The sequence below is a fragment of the Grammomys surdaster genome, unplaced genomic scaffold (assembly GCF_004785775.1).
Source record: "Grammomys surdaster isolate TR1022 unplaced genomic scaffold, NIH_TR_1.0 278, whole genome shotgun sequence".
NCBI lineage: Eukaryota > Metazoa > Chordata > Mammalia > Rodentia > Muridae > Grammomys > Grammomys surdaster.
Window position 1 is genome coordinate 12,988,791 of NW_021604719.1, and position 14,747 is coordinate 13,003,537.

Below are 14,747 nucleotides of genomic sequence, written 5' to 3' on the forward strand. Positions count from 1 at the left end.
AGGCTCTTAACCATCTTTAATGCCCTTTTTCATGAAGTATCAGAACTGGGCTAAAATACGTCGCCCTATTAAACTAAGGGGCTAATTAAAGTCTGGTATATGGAATCAAAAGTATTAGTAAAGCAATAACAAACCAAATGAAATACACCACCAGGAGAGAGAGAGAAAATACACAGAGGGGAAGAAAATATTTACAAAGCATATGTTGGTGACCTAGTATTAAGAATTCTTACTACTCAACTGTGAAAACATAGCACACTTGAAAATAAGCAAAGTGAGTTGGGCATAATGGTGCATACCCTTCCATCCCAGCACTCAGGAGGCAGAGCCAGGCAGATCTGTAAGTTCAAGGCCAATCTGGTCTACAGAGCAAGTTCCAGGACAGGCAGAGCTACACAGAGAAACCCTGTCTCAAGGGTTATTGTGGGGGAAGAGGGAGCAGCAAAGAGAAGAGCCAGAGAGATGGCTTAGCAATTAAGAATGGTATGCTGTTTTTCCAGAAGACCAAAGTTCTGTTCCCAGCATCCATGCTGGGAGAATGACAACTGCCTGTAACTCCAGTATCTGAGAATTTTATAGGCTCTTCTGGCCTCCACAGGCATGGACACATATGTGGCACACACACACACACACACAGAGAGAGAGAGAGAGAGAGAGAGAGAGAGAGAGAGAGAGAGAGAAGAAAAGTAAAACGTTTTTTAAAGTGAGCAAAAGATTTGAACAGATTTTTCACCAAACAAAACATATATGTAGACTATAAGGCACAATATTGTAGTAAAAATCATTTGTCATTAAGACATAAAAACTAAAATCACAATGGTATCATTTCATGCCCGCTGACATGGCTATACATGAAAGGATAGGTACTAACAAGCGGGGCCAGGTAAGTAGAGAAATTGGGGTCCTGTTCGTAGTTATTGAGAAGGTAAAACCATACGTCTTTGAACAAAGCAGGTGTTAAGTTCTTCAGAAAGTTGAACATTGAGTTATGATATGACTTAGCAAATTTACACGTATCTATGGGAAAACCTGCTTATATTATTTGTCATTTAAATCTCCTCAACACAGTCGGAAGGAAATCTGTGCTAATGACACAGCCAACACTGGCAAACAAATATATTATTATAATGGTCAAATGCCTATCGTGTAACAATCTGCTAAGGAAAAACTAAGTAAAATGTAGACTGTCAATGTCATTGGAATGTTATTTGACCGTAGTAAAGAATGAAACACGGTTGAATGTCACAACGTAGATGGGAAAGGCTCGTTACAAAAGGCGCATGATTCCACTTAAATAAAATGCTCCAAATAGGAAATCAGTAGCAAAAGAAAGCAGACAGTATTCCTAGGGGGTGGACAAAGAGACTGATGATTAATAGGTACAGAGTTTTGGTTTCTGGAGGTCTGAGGGACTTGCTTTTTGATTTTATTTGTTTGTGGAGAGGAGGTGTGCTCTAGTGTTGGGTCGTAGTGATACTTGCACAATTTTGTTTAGTGATTTAATACCCGTAGAAATGTACACTTCACTTTTTAATCTTTAGTTTTGATTTTATTCATATCTGTATCTCTGTATGTGATATCATGTGAGGGTCTGGCACATGTGTGCGGTGCCCTGGGGGGGGGGGCAAGAAGAGAGTGTTGAGTTCCCTGGAGCTAAATTAGAGGCAATTGTTACATCCTTGAGATGGGTATTAGAGGAAAAAAGTGGGTCTTCTAGAAGAACAGCAAGTGTTCTTAGCCACTGAGCCAGTATCCAGCCAGAAAGCACACACTTTAAAAGGATGAACTTTGTAGCATATGAATTATTTCCCCATGGAGCCAGGAGAGCCTTAAAAATATCCCTTTTTTAGAAAGTACATTTGCCATAAATACAAAATACATACATAGTTTTTTCATAACTAATACATTGACTCTCTCATTTTCAAAATGATTGACGCCTGTTGCCTTGAACTAAATCTTCTGATTAAAATAGAAATTTGACACTGAAAATTTCAAAAACATAGCTGGGAGTGACAGCTCACACACCTTTAATCCAAGCATTCAGGATGGAGGCAGAGGCAAGAGGACCTCTGTAAGTTAGAGGCCAGCCTAGTCTACAAAGCAAGCTCCAGGACGGGCAAGACTACACAGAGAAACCTTCTCTTGACAAACAAAACAAACAAAATTCAAACACTGTCCCTCATCAGCTCAGAGAGAAGTAGTCCACCCTCTGACAAGTCTTAGTTTCTTATTGGCACAATGAGATGTCCCTCACAGGATGTCTGATCTATCAGAAGCACTCTGCTAATTTCACTCTCACTATCTCATTTCCTTTTTTCTTGAATTGTGTAAAATCTCTGTCTCCAAACTACTCAGATCTAGTAAACCAGGTCACAGCCAGCTGAGCATCATTGAAAGACTTTTGGGATAGAAAGGAAGCAAAATAAAGAATCTAAGGTTCTAATCTGCATACAGCATGCTGTATGTTGCATATCCTACTTGCATTTCTTGAGTCCTTTGGTTCTGCCCCTCAACTAACCTTTGAAATATCCGCTCAAGCAAGAAGTAAGGATCCACACTATTAATAAACCAGGACTTATGTGACCTAGTATGTTCTCAGCAGATGTTCCCTAGGTTTCCATGAAAAAGAGTCACACATTTTACAATACAATGAAAAAAAAATGGAGAAAAAGCAATGGAGAAAATCTCAACCCAGAACTACTTTGTCAACACTGAAGTTTACCATCAACTATTCAGCAAAGCAGAGATAAGGGACAAAGAGGTTAAGCATTTAGTACGAATTGGCTTAGTTCATCTGTTACTTTACTAACTGTAGCCACTTTTTCAAAAAAACCAATTTTTACTTAAGACAGTTCGAGCTTTACAATATGCTAAAATTGGAACTGAACTTCCATACATTGAAATAGTCAATGAATTTGTTCCATCTATACTAGCAGGTAACTTAGCACCAAGATCGATGTTTAGAACGTTTTTTCAGGAGCAGGAGAGATGGTTCAGCCATTAAAGGTGAGGCTCACAATCAAAACTATAAGAACATTTTCAGAACTGATCTAAGAGTTCCTCACCTACTTCTTAAGCCAAGTCATTCTTTGAAATCGATAAAATGACACAAATGGAAAATGATAAAGTAAAGTGGTCCTAGTGATCAATCGCACTGTGATTTCTGGCCTATGCTATGGCTTTCTCGTGGCAGAGCGTACCCCATGGACATTTAGTAGTCAATAGATAGCCAAGAATCTAAGAAATGAATTCCCTGAGAGATTAAACTGAAAGCCTGGGGCTTGAGAGAAGCAGTCTTTAAATTCTTTCTCCCTAGAGCAAAACAGTTCAGGAAACATCTGAAGGAAGCAAACTGTTTGCAAGCCCAAACAATGTGCCGCCGTGAGCAATAAAACTTACTCGCTCTGTATTTAATAAAGTCAAGATAAATAAAAAGACTGAATTTGTCAGACCCAAACTTCCAATTGCACTGTAAGCCTCCAACTCTGTGCTTAAGGACATTCCCCAGCTTCCTGTGAGTGGAGAGTGAGCTAGGACTAGCCCAGCAATTGTGATAACTGCATACATTTGTTCTCACCTCCTCTTGATGCCAACTTTCAAGACATTTAATAGATGTTAGAAATACAACAACTGACAGAGAGCAGCCACTGGCCAGCAAAGCAGACTGGTTAATTGAATGCCCCCTTGAAACAGCTGGTATGGCCAATACTGAAGGTTAAAGGTGAATGAAGTACCACACACCCGTAATCTGAATCTGGTCACCTGGAAGATTGAAGCAAGACATTTGTAGGTTTGAGGCCAGCCTGAACTACATAATAACACATAGTCTCTACATTGTACAGAGTCGCTCTTTAGGAAACGAAGCACAACTGTGTTATAAGAATGCTAGATGATCTCCACCCAACCTAAAAGGGGGGACATCCGCCCCTAGACCAAGCAGAGAGGGGCCACCCAGAACCCCCTCTGACTGGCGATCTGAATTCTTGCTTAGGCTGCGAGGCTAAGCACTGCAAGGGACTATAAATAAAAGTTAAAAATATCTATCTGGGTTCCCTGAGGGACAAACCTGACTGCATAGGGATTGATGTCAAAAGTATCCCCTCTCCAGGAAAAAGACATCAGGGTGGGTATGACCCTCATGCCTCACTGGACAACGACAGGGGGACTGGAGCCATTGCAAAGTCCCCTTCAATTACTGGAGGTCAGGCCTCTATCCCCGCCTTTGCAAGATTAGAATCACCACAGCCCTTCTATACTTAGAGAAGGGAGGAGATGTCAGGGGCAGCCCTGCTTATACACTGAAGGCCTAAAATCAGCCATAGGCCTAAAATCAGCAATAGGCCTGTCATACATGTATGCTAACACAAAGTCTTGGGTCTCTGTGGAAAAACATTGAAACGGATGGCTATAAGCTATTGTAAACAGGCAGCTTTTGTGGAAATTAACCAGCCTAAGTAGTCATAGACCTTGCAAATAGGTAGCCTTGGTGGATAGTACCAACTTAGATAAGGACAAGTGAATCATAGGCAGAGTCATAGTGACTTGTCCCCTGAACCTTCACCCAGCTAATACCCTGTTCTGAAAGATATCTGTACCCTGCTGAACACTCACGCTCCGGTGTCATCCTCTTCCCCACATCCTGCCTTTTTGTGTTTATAACCCCTGTGTGAATAAGTAAAAATTACAATTTGATATAAAAATTAAAAAAAAAAAGAATACTAGATGATAGGACTGAATCAGAATTGTCCCCAGCAAAGCAGAGCTACCATAAATAGGAGTCAATACTGATTATTAATTAAGTTAATACTGATAACTAGATTAATACTGATTAAATCCCAATTCAAATAACTCTTTTACTAGCTGAGCTAAAGTGTTTGTGTTAGGAACTATATTTTCAGGGAGTGGGCAGGGCAAGAAGACTTAGAAAGTAGATTAGAGATTTAGCAAGTTAAATATGTGTGTGCCTCTAACCTAAGGACATAGCCATAACTTCTGACATGAATAAATCAGCCTGAATAAGAGTGACTAGTGAGAGGACGGCATGGGTCACATCTCAGGTAGCATTAGTAACTTCCTCCAGCATGTTGACATTAATACCCTGTATACTGTGGGTTAACTTTAAATACTAAGCATTGTTGAACTAAGGGATAGCCACATTCCCAACTTGTTAAAAATAATTCTTTGGTCAATAACATAATAATGACAGTTAATAGTTGAGAGCAATCTGATGCTTAGTATGTGTCCCACATGCTATTCACAACATGATGATCGTTTAAAGTTCCTTAATGGGTCTGGGAAGTAAATGTAGCTGCTATTCCCATTCCCAGGGGCCCCACAAATGAGGAAAGTGAGACTTAGGGGAAGTAAGTCATCCATCCAAGGCAGTAGAATTCGTATAGAGTCTCAGGACAGCCTGACTCTCAGTCTACCGTGTTCTACCCCTGGCCTGGGTTCTGACTGCTATTACCCAAGCTCCACTGGAGTTGAGTGTGTGAAATTTCTAGCTCCAACAGGAAGAGCTATTTACTGAAAGGACACCACAACAACCCTTGCCCCCTCCCAGCCCCTGAACATCCAAGGGCAAAAATAAATACACACTGGGGTAAGAGAGAAGCCAAGATGATACCTAGCAGCCCCGTCAGGGACACTTTGTGCTCTGTACTGTAGCTCTGCTTTTACACTCTTAAAGTTTATAGCAGTAAGCATCCCAGGGACTCTACTTGTGATACACGTCTTGGTAGATAGATAGACCATTACCTATCAGCTGATATGGAGTAAGATTAATTCTTAGCTAATTTATTTGGTTATGGTAAAAAAAAATTAAATTCTGACTTTAATTTACCTATGACCTTAACACACAGAGAAATGCATTAATTCCATCTGTATTGTTTGTTTTTGTTTTATTATAAGTAAAAACTAATGCAAAGCACACAGCCCTGTGGAAAGAAGACAAAAGACTCATCTTCTCTGATGAACAGATTGTAATAATTACCTTACCCTCAGGAAACTTCAATTGTTTTAAATTGGTTCACATAAAAATCACATGTCATCTCCGCCTAGGTTGTGTTGAAGCAGAAAGAAGGCTGTTGCTCTAACCAGCCCTGCCCTTAAGGCAGTGAGGGTACGTTCACTCTGTGCTCCGTTAATACATTCACATTCCACCACAAAGCACAGGGCTTGGACTGAAGCCCGGCTCTCCAGACTTCCAGACTAGGACCAGTTCTAAAACGTTATGCAGATGTGGAGGAGGGGAGGTGGCTTCTGTGACCCAAGACAGGCAAACAGGAATGACTGAGCAGCCCTTTCTCCCTCCACTCTTTGACACCACTACAGTACTTAGTAGCAAGCATCTAGTTAGGAAACAAAACAGTCTACGTATACATGCTTGGTAAATGTCTGTCTATGGATATGCTCTCCCACAAAATTGTAAATTCACTTACAGCAAGCATGCTACTTTAGTACATAGCTCTATCATCCAGAATATGACCTGGCCCATAAAGTGATTACCACCCCCACCCACCCACCCCCCAAAAAAAACTGTTGAAAGGAAAGAAACAGAGAAGAAACAGAGAGACAGCGGAAGACTGGGCACAATTTCCCTCAAAGGGTCTACTTGTTAAGACTGAGCCAAAACTCAAAGTAAATCTGTAGCTAACTGACAAGAGAACGAAGGTTTTATATTTTCTCAACTACTCTTCTGTCATGCTTCTTGCGTATTCCTCCTGAGCTAACTTAATTCTTGTGAACTAGTGTTTCAAGAGGAATAGTAGAGCATAGACAAAAGGATTGGGAGATGAGAAAACACCAGTAGAATTTGTCAAAAAGGAAGATGAAGGTGTAAAAAGGGAATGAATCAAGTTAGAGCAAGCAATAAAAGTTATGCGATCGAAGTAGCAAAGTCTGATGGGCAGACACAGCTCCAGAGATAATTAAATATTAGCTGCTTCAGGACAAGATGACAAGAGCAATGGCGGACCACACTGTCTAGTGCTGTACAGGAAAAAAAGCAGAACTTGCCAAAAGATGGTACAGGGAAGGCCAGGCCGATGACTGACAGCACCATGCCAAGACAAGAAAAAGGAGAGGTTTTGTGGATATTTCTAGACTCTGCAACTCTGCCTTGTTCCTGTTTTATTACCTATATGAGACATCAACTGTCTTCCTCCCTAGAGCAGGCACGCTAGAGAGATGCAGCTTTTTTGCTGTGTCTAGAATGTGCCAAGTTCAGCAACCAGTTTGTGGTGGTTTGAATATGCTTGGCCCAGGGAATGGCACCATTAAGAGGTATGGCTTTGTTGGAGGAAGTGTGTCACTGTGGGGGTGGCTTTAAGACCTCCTACCTAGCCGGGCGGTGGTGGCACACGCCTTTAATCCCAGCACTTGGGAGGCAGAGGCAGGAGGATTTCAGAGTTCGAGGCCAGCCTGATCTACAGAGTGAGTTCCAGGACAACCAGGACTACACAGAGAAACCCTGTCTCGGAAAACAAACAAACAAACAAACAAACAAAAAAGACCTCCTACCTGCCTGTATGTAAGTCTTCTGGTTCCCTTTGGAACAAGATATAGAACTCTCAGGTCCTTCTCCAATGTCATGCCTGCCTAGACACTGCCATGCTTCCTGCCTTGATGATAATGGACTGAACCTCTCAATCTGTAAGTCAGCCCCAATTCAGTGTTGTTCTTTATAAGAGTTGCCTTGGTCATGGTGTCTTTTCACAGCAATGAAAACCCTAAGTAAGACACAGTCTCAAGGTTTCTGCCTATCTCTTCCCTCCTGCCAGCTTTGCATCCAGATCTTCATGGGCTTCTTCTTTCTTGTCCTTCAAAACTCAGCTGAGCCATCTCCTCTCGATGGGGCTTTCCTGATCATCCTAAGGAAAAAAGTCCCCCTCCCCATCTCTTCTGTTTCATTGTCTTTGAATTTCCTATGCATTGAACTGATAGAGTGTCTTTTTCTTTGATTCTCTTCTGCATTGAGAAATAGTGCCTCTCAGATACAGTGGGGTCCCTCAGCATCCTCTGTAGACTGTTTCTAACATCAAAAGCCAGAGAGGCTCAAGTCCCATACAAAAACTGGTATAAGATCTGCATTTACCATCTCTAATAATATTGTGGAAATTCTGTGTAAATAGTTGTCATATAAGTGGGAAAAGTATCCATACATGTTCAGTGTAGATCCCACCACTGTAGGCCTGTCTACATTTTGAACTATAATTAGTTACATCTGAGAGTACAGAATATGTAAATAGAGAGGGCTGGTTGTGCTTATGAAATTTTGGTTTCTACATCTAGAATGTAGGATTCATAACAAGTCGGGTTTTATCCTTTTGCTCACATTTGAATCTCATTTGTTTAAAACAGTACTGTTAAAAAACATCTGTTAACCCCCAGGCCCAGCAAGAAAGTTCAGAGGGCTACCCTGTGGCAGCTGGTCTCTAACAATGTTCCCTGGTGACCTGGCTCCTGGCATTTACATCTTAGATCTAGGCTGGTCTACAGCTCACCTTTAATGAATAGAACCCAACATACCTGAAGTTGTACGGCTGTCAGTGATGTCTCATAAGTAAGCTGTAGATTCACCCTTGGTCTGCAGGACATATGATCCCAACAAGTCAAAACACAAAACAAAGTAATAATAAAACCCCAAATGTACTAAGATCTCAATGTTACATATAAGGAAGTCGTAGCTTGCCAACTCAGTGGAATATCACACAGGGAGACTGGAATGTCCTACTGGCCCTCAGCCGAGCTGGCTTGTCCACCTAAAGAGCCAGTTCTTCCAATGAAATTCATCTTGCATATCGAGCTTAGTGAGTCTTCTAATGATTCCATCCACAGGCTCCATGTTACTGTACCTAAAAGAGTGACACACATCCAGTAGAGTGTAGTCAACTCATAGAATTGTGAGATAATAATAAATTACTCTTGGAACCTCTACAGTTTCAGATGATTAGTTCTAAAACAACTGGAATCTTCCAATACAGCCACCAGAAATAGCTCTAAATTCAAATGTTTCTTTCTCTACAAATAGAGCGATTTTTAATTGAAATTTTTATCTTTTCGAGAACTTCATACATGTGTATTACACTTCAATCATTCCCACTCCACCTCCTGCCCCTCCAGTTCCTCCTGTCTACCCACTTGTTCTTAAATTCATAACTTCTTCTTGAATGATTTCTTTTACACACATCCATATATGTATATATGTATGTATATATGTATACATATGTATGTATATATACATGTATACATACATACGTGTACAATCATACACATACACACACACACACAACTTACTGAATCCATTTCATGTTGCTCACATACACGTGTGTTTAAGGCTGGTCACTTGGGATTGGATAACCTATAAAGGCAACTATCCCTGGAGAAGACTGATTCTCCCTCTCTGAGTAGCCACTGATTGTCTGCAGCTCTTCCTCTATGCATGGGAAATTTCTTCCATCCACATTGACATATTGTGGTGGCTTGAATAGGAATAGTCCCCATAGGCTAATAGTTGGAATGCTTAGTCACCAGGGAGTGGCACTATTAGAAGGTACGACCTTGTTGGAGTAGGTGTGGCTTTGTTGCTTCCAAATATGCCAGTAGGGATGGGCTTTGAGATTTCAGATGCTCAGGACAAGCCCAATGTCTGTCTGGTCTGTTTCTCTCTCTCTCTCTTTCTCTCTTTCTTTCTCTCTCTCTGTCTCTCTCTCTCTGTCTCTCTCTCTGTCTCTCTCTGTCTCTCTCTCTCTCTCTTTCTTCTCCCTCTCCCTCTCTCTCTCTTGCTCTCTCTTTTTCCTGATGCCCTTGGATCCAGATGTAGAACTCTCAGCTCCTTCTTCAGTATCATGTCTGCCTGCATGCCACCACACTTCCCACCATGATGATAATGGATCAAATCTCTGAATCTATAAGCCAGGCCCAATTAGATGTTTTCCTTTATAAGAGCTGCCATGGTCATGTTGTCTCTTCACAGCAATAGAAACACTGACTAAGACACGTGTCAACTGGAGTTATCATTATGCAAGACTTGTTCAGGCAATTATATTGTTGAGATTTAATGGGTGCAGCTTTCCTGTCAGGCATAGAAGACACTGTCACATAGGACGCATCCTGGTCCTCTGGTACCTACAATCTTTCTCCTTCCTCTTCTACAACATTCCCTGAACCATAGATGCAGGGGTTCAATAGTAGACATGGCAGTTTGGGTTGGGCACCCTGGGGTCAGTTATTCTCTCATTTGGACAAGTTGTTTCTACAAATACTTTGTATTCACACCTGTGGGTCTCTCCCTACTAGGACTTTCTTCCAACACAGTCCAACATAGCATCTATTCTTTGCCATCAACAAAACGTGTTTTGCATTATTTGGGCTTCTATAATCCTACAAGAACCCCTCCGCCCCCAAAAGGCTAGAAAACTGAGTCTTCATCTTCTAGGGAGCACTGTTTTGTTGTTGTTGTTGTTTCTGTTATTGTTGGGCCACTAACCTCCCTGAAGATCAGACTCAGTTTTTTTTAAAGCTATGGAGGTTTGATTTTTAAACATTGTTTAGTGTAGAGTAGGCAACAGTTTCTCATTTCCCTCCAGTAAGAATGAAAACTACAAACATGTGAAACAGATCCCGGAAAAGAATCCAATTGATGTAGAAGCGACTACACTGACGTAGTGTTAAGAAACTGGCACTGAACGAAATGGAGTGCATGCCTGGTGCTGTTAACTGGGCCAACAATCTATGACTATCTGGGTCATAGGCCCTTGGGGAAAACCTAATACTACTACTGTTCTAGATGGGCACAGTAATAAACTTCCCCCTGAGTTCTTGCCTTTATACCCATAGATCTCTCAATCCTCATCAGAGAAGCTTCTTTTTGCAGTAGACGGAAGCTAATACAGAGGCCCAACGCTGGTCAATATAGAGAGAATAAGAGACTATGGAGTGTTCAATTCTGAGTGGGACATCTATATTGCATCCCTTTTCCCTAGAGCTCAGGGATCACAGTGACAGGAAGATTGTTTAAGAGTCAGAACAGTGGGTCAGAAACAAAACAGTATTTGATTGACAGGATGGGGCAGTTGCACACATGAATTCACAGCCGAACATAGAGCTATGATATGAACTTAAAAACATTGAAATGAGGAAGATTTTGCATTGCCTTTCCTGTTCTCATGGAACCAAACATACACTGGTCATTTCCAACTACCCTCTGGCCCTAAGATTTATACCACTTGCCCTTTCTTCTCAACACAGATAATAAATGTAGTTCTTAATTCATCTCTAGGCAGCAAACTCGAGTGGTTCACTGTCCCAGTCTACACCATTGTCTGGGTTGGGAAAGATTGGTTCAAAATCATTCTTTTGTTTTAATTTTATTGTGTTTCATTTTTTCTTTTTTTTAGGAAGGAAGGGGTTTATTTGACTTATGCTTCCACATCACTGGTTATCACTGAAGGAAGCTAAGACAGAGCAGGAACATGGAGGCAGGAGCTGATGCAGAGGCCATGGAGAGGTGGTGCTTACTGGCTGGCTTCCCCTGGCTTACTCAGCTGGCTTTCTTACAGAACCCAGGACCACCAGCCCAAAGGGAGCACCACCCCATGCCTTGTTATTTTTAAAGCTTCATAGCAGGTGCTTCCATGGCCTACAATATACTCTTCTACTGTAAAGAGTGTGTCCACCAGACCTTTCTATTTAACATAATGTGTTCAAGAGTGACTAGCCTCCGGTAATACTTCTCAACATCAATTCTTACAACTTTTCTTTAAGTCTGAGAATGAAGCCATGCAGTATTATGGCTTTTTTCTCAACTCCATCAAAGTCTTCCCATCCCCTCTTCAGATAACTGACTAAAATTGCAAAAAGGAATGGGCAAAGTGTTTCTGGGATAGTTTGATCATGTATATTGGGCATGGGTGAATTATTACAGAGCCTCCAGTTTTCCTCTTGAAAAATCACAAGCATCTTCCAAAATGTATCACCAGCCCTTGAGTGAGTGACCTTACCTGTCTACAGAGCCAGCTAATGCGTAGTCATATTGACTAATAAATGTACACCCTGCCACATACTGTGAATTAGGTAACCATCTGGTCACATACATCAACCACATTTCTACTCTAATTTCCAAACTCATTCTTTGAACTCTGCCCTTGGGCTTGTGACAGATGCGCAGTACATCTAACCAATGTAAATAAAGGTCAACATTCGACCAATATTCTGCATCTACCTCAAAAAAAAAAAAAAGATAAGGAGTTCAAATTTTCTACCAAAGTTATTTCAGTAACTGGAAAAGTTGTGGTTAGAATTCTTCTTTGATATTAGAAAAGAATTTAGATTTCCAGAAGCCTGAAAGAAGGAAAGTAATGAGTTTCATATCAGCACAAAGTTAAAGATCCAAGTCAAAAACCATATTTTAAGTCACATCTGTCTCTCTACTATTGCTTGACAGATGCAGATGCTGTGCTATATACTGTGTCTGATTTTTTTTTTTTGTACAGTAATTCAATGAGAACCCTTATTCACCGGTAGTGGGGGTGCAAATTAATACAGCCATTGTGGAAATCAGTTTAGAGATTTCTCAAAAATAAATTAAAAATAGAACTACCACATGACCACTATTGCACTCCCGGGTATATGTTCAGATGGTGCCATACCCTACACAGAGACATTGGCATCCCCCTGATAATTGCTGCCTTATTCGCTGTAGCAAAGAACTGGAATCCACCTCATCGTCATTAATGGATTATAAAAATTATACATAAACAAATGAACATGCAGATACAGTACAACACGAAAAGAGAACAAGGAAGCCTGAATTAGGAGACCAGGAAAGACTGAGCGCAGGAGAAAGAACACAAAGAAGAGGGAGTCATGTGTTTTCTAGCTCTGTCGGGAGTCTTTTTGGTTTTGGTGGTGGATAAGCGCATAAAACATACTGAAAGTGCAAAATTGAATGCAGAGTTTCAGAGCTTCTGTTTCAAATGTCAATTCTTTTTTCAAGTCCCCTGTGTAGCCCTGGCTGTCCTGGAACTTGTACTTTAGACCAGGCTGGCCTAGAACTCACAGAGATCTGTCTGCCTCTGCTTCCTGAGTGCTGGGACTAAAGGCATGCACCACTTACACCCAGCCAAAATGCATTTCTAATTGCAGAGAAGTTTACTGAGTTGTATAGAGTTTGGTTCTGGTTACTTTTTGTGTGCAATGTTATTTGAAAATTTTATAATGGAGCTTATAAATTTTTTTTTAAAAAAAGACAATAGCTGGAAGAATAAACAAATTAGCTGTTTGGTGATGTAATTAAAAACTCAGCAAGTAATATAATGCAGGTTACTTACTCCTTCTGGTACATTACCCACAACCCACCTCTATAACCTCCCCCCAGCTCTGCCTCACTTACAGAAGTCCTAGCCAGAGATGCTGAAGAATGCCTATTTTAGCGATCTTTAACTCAGCTGTAAGAGTTACCCGGAATACTTACCATACTCATGCATCAAAACAGCCTGATCACGGCTTTGCAAAAAGTTAAACACAGAGCACCATGTGACCCAGCAAGTCTACTTTTAGATGAGCTTCCAAGGAATGGAAGCAGAGAGCTGAACTTGGACACCGGGTTCATAGCAGCATCGCTGAACTTGGACACCGGGTTCATAGCAGCATCATTCAGAACGGCGGAAGGTGGGGCGCCCCCAAATGTCCATCCGTGGATAAATAAAAACACAACATCTACTATGGAAGATGTATACATGGTAATGGAATTTATTCAGCCAAATCACACCCAGCTAAGATTGCTAAGGAAGTTTCAATTATTGTTTTACTGCCTCTCCCATCTCTCTCCCACTGAAGAACTAGAAGGGATTAGCTTGGTAACACTTACTCCCTTTGATTCTACCTGACAAACTGAGGGGCTCTATTGTTAGCACAATTGAAGAAGGCGACAAAACTCAGTCCTCAGGGCACTGATGTGAGCCACCACCACACAGTGAGGTCCACTTCCTGCACTGCAGCTCGCTGCTACCCCACCCCCACCCCTTTCGCCTACTCCCCCACCCCATCCAACCCTACCCCCTCCCTTATTACCGGCTGGGTTGTAGAGAAAGAGAGGGGACCTAGAACAGCAGGCGGCTACTATGTTGTCTCTGGCTAGGCAAACGTTTCAACTGCTTGGCCAATTACCGTCCTCTCCCAGAAAGACGGGTTCAACAGGTTTCCATTTGCTCCTCCTCTGTCTCCTGGGTTGGGGAAAAGGGCTGTCACTTTGCTTCGACCCTCCCCTTCCCACCCTCTGGGCTCTCCCAGCCTAACTCGGACCAATCGCGCCAGCTCCAACGTGTCCATGTTTGCGGCCCGGGAGCACCGCCGCCTGGATGCGAAGCCCTAGGGTGCGAGAGAGCCGGGAGCCGGGAGCCCCGAATAGGGAGCCGAGTCCTGAGGTACGCCCGGGACGCGACCCCGATGACCGAGCTCCAGCAAGAGGTGGAGGACGCCAAGCCAGCCAAAGTGCTCACCAAGAGAGAAGGCAAAGTTGGCCCGGCCCAGTAAGTGACCTCTGCTGGACGCGACGCGCCCAAACCGAATTGTTAGCCTGCGTTCGGATGGGAAAGGCTTTCTGAACTTCAGTAGAGACAGCCCATATATATATATCTTAATCTCTCTCCTCTCTGTGTCTGTCTCTGTCTGTCTCTGTCCCTCCTCTCTCTGTGTGTCCTCTCTCTCTCTCTCTCTCTCTCTCTCTCTCTCTCTCTCTCTCTCTC

General features: G+C 42.1%; 1 protein-coding gene across 2 annotated transcripts in view; it reads left to right on the forward strand.

Moving 5' to 3' along the window:
- Positions 1–14,747, forward strand: part of Gramd2b (GRAM domain containing 2B) — a 96,452-nt gene that overhangs the window by 14,503 nt on the left and 67,202 nt on the right. The window contains exon 1 of one of the 2 annotated variants that reach the window (XM_028777177.1): positions 14,312–14,531. The exons of the other annotated variant lie outside the window; for it this stretch is intronic. Coding sequence (XP_028633010.1) covers positions 14,449–14,531 — 83 coding nt within the window. The 5' untranslated portion in view covers positions 14,312–14,448. Of the gene's footprint in view, positions 1–14,311; positions 14,532–14,747 lie in introns of those variants that run through there. 2 annotated transcript variants of the gene reach the window in all.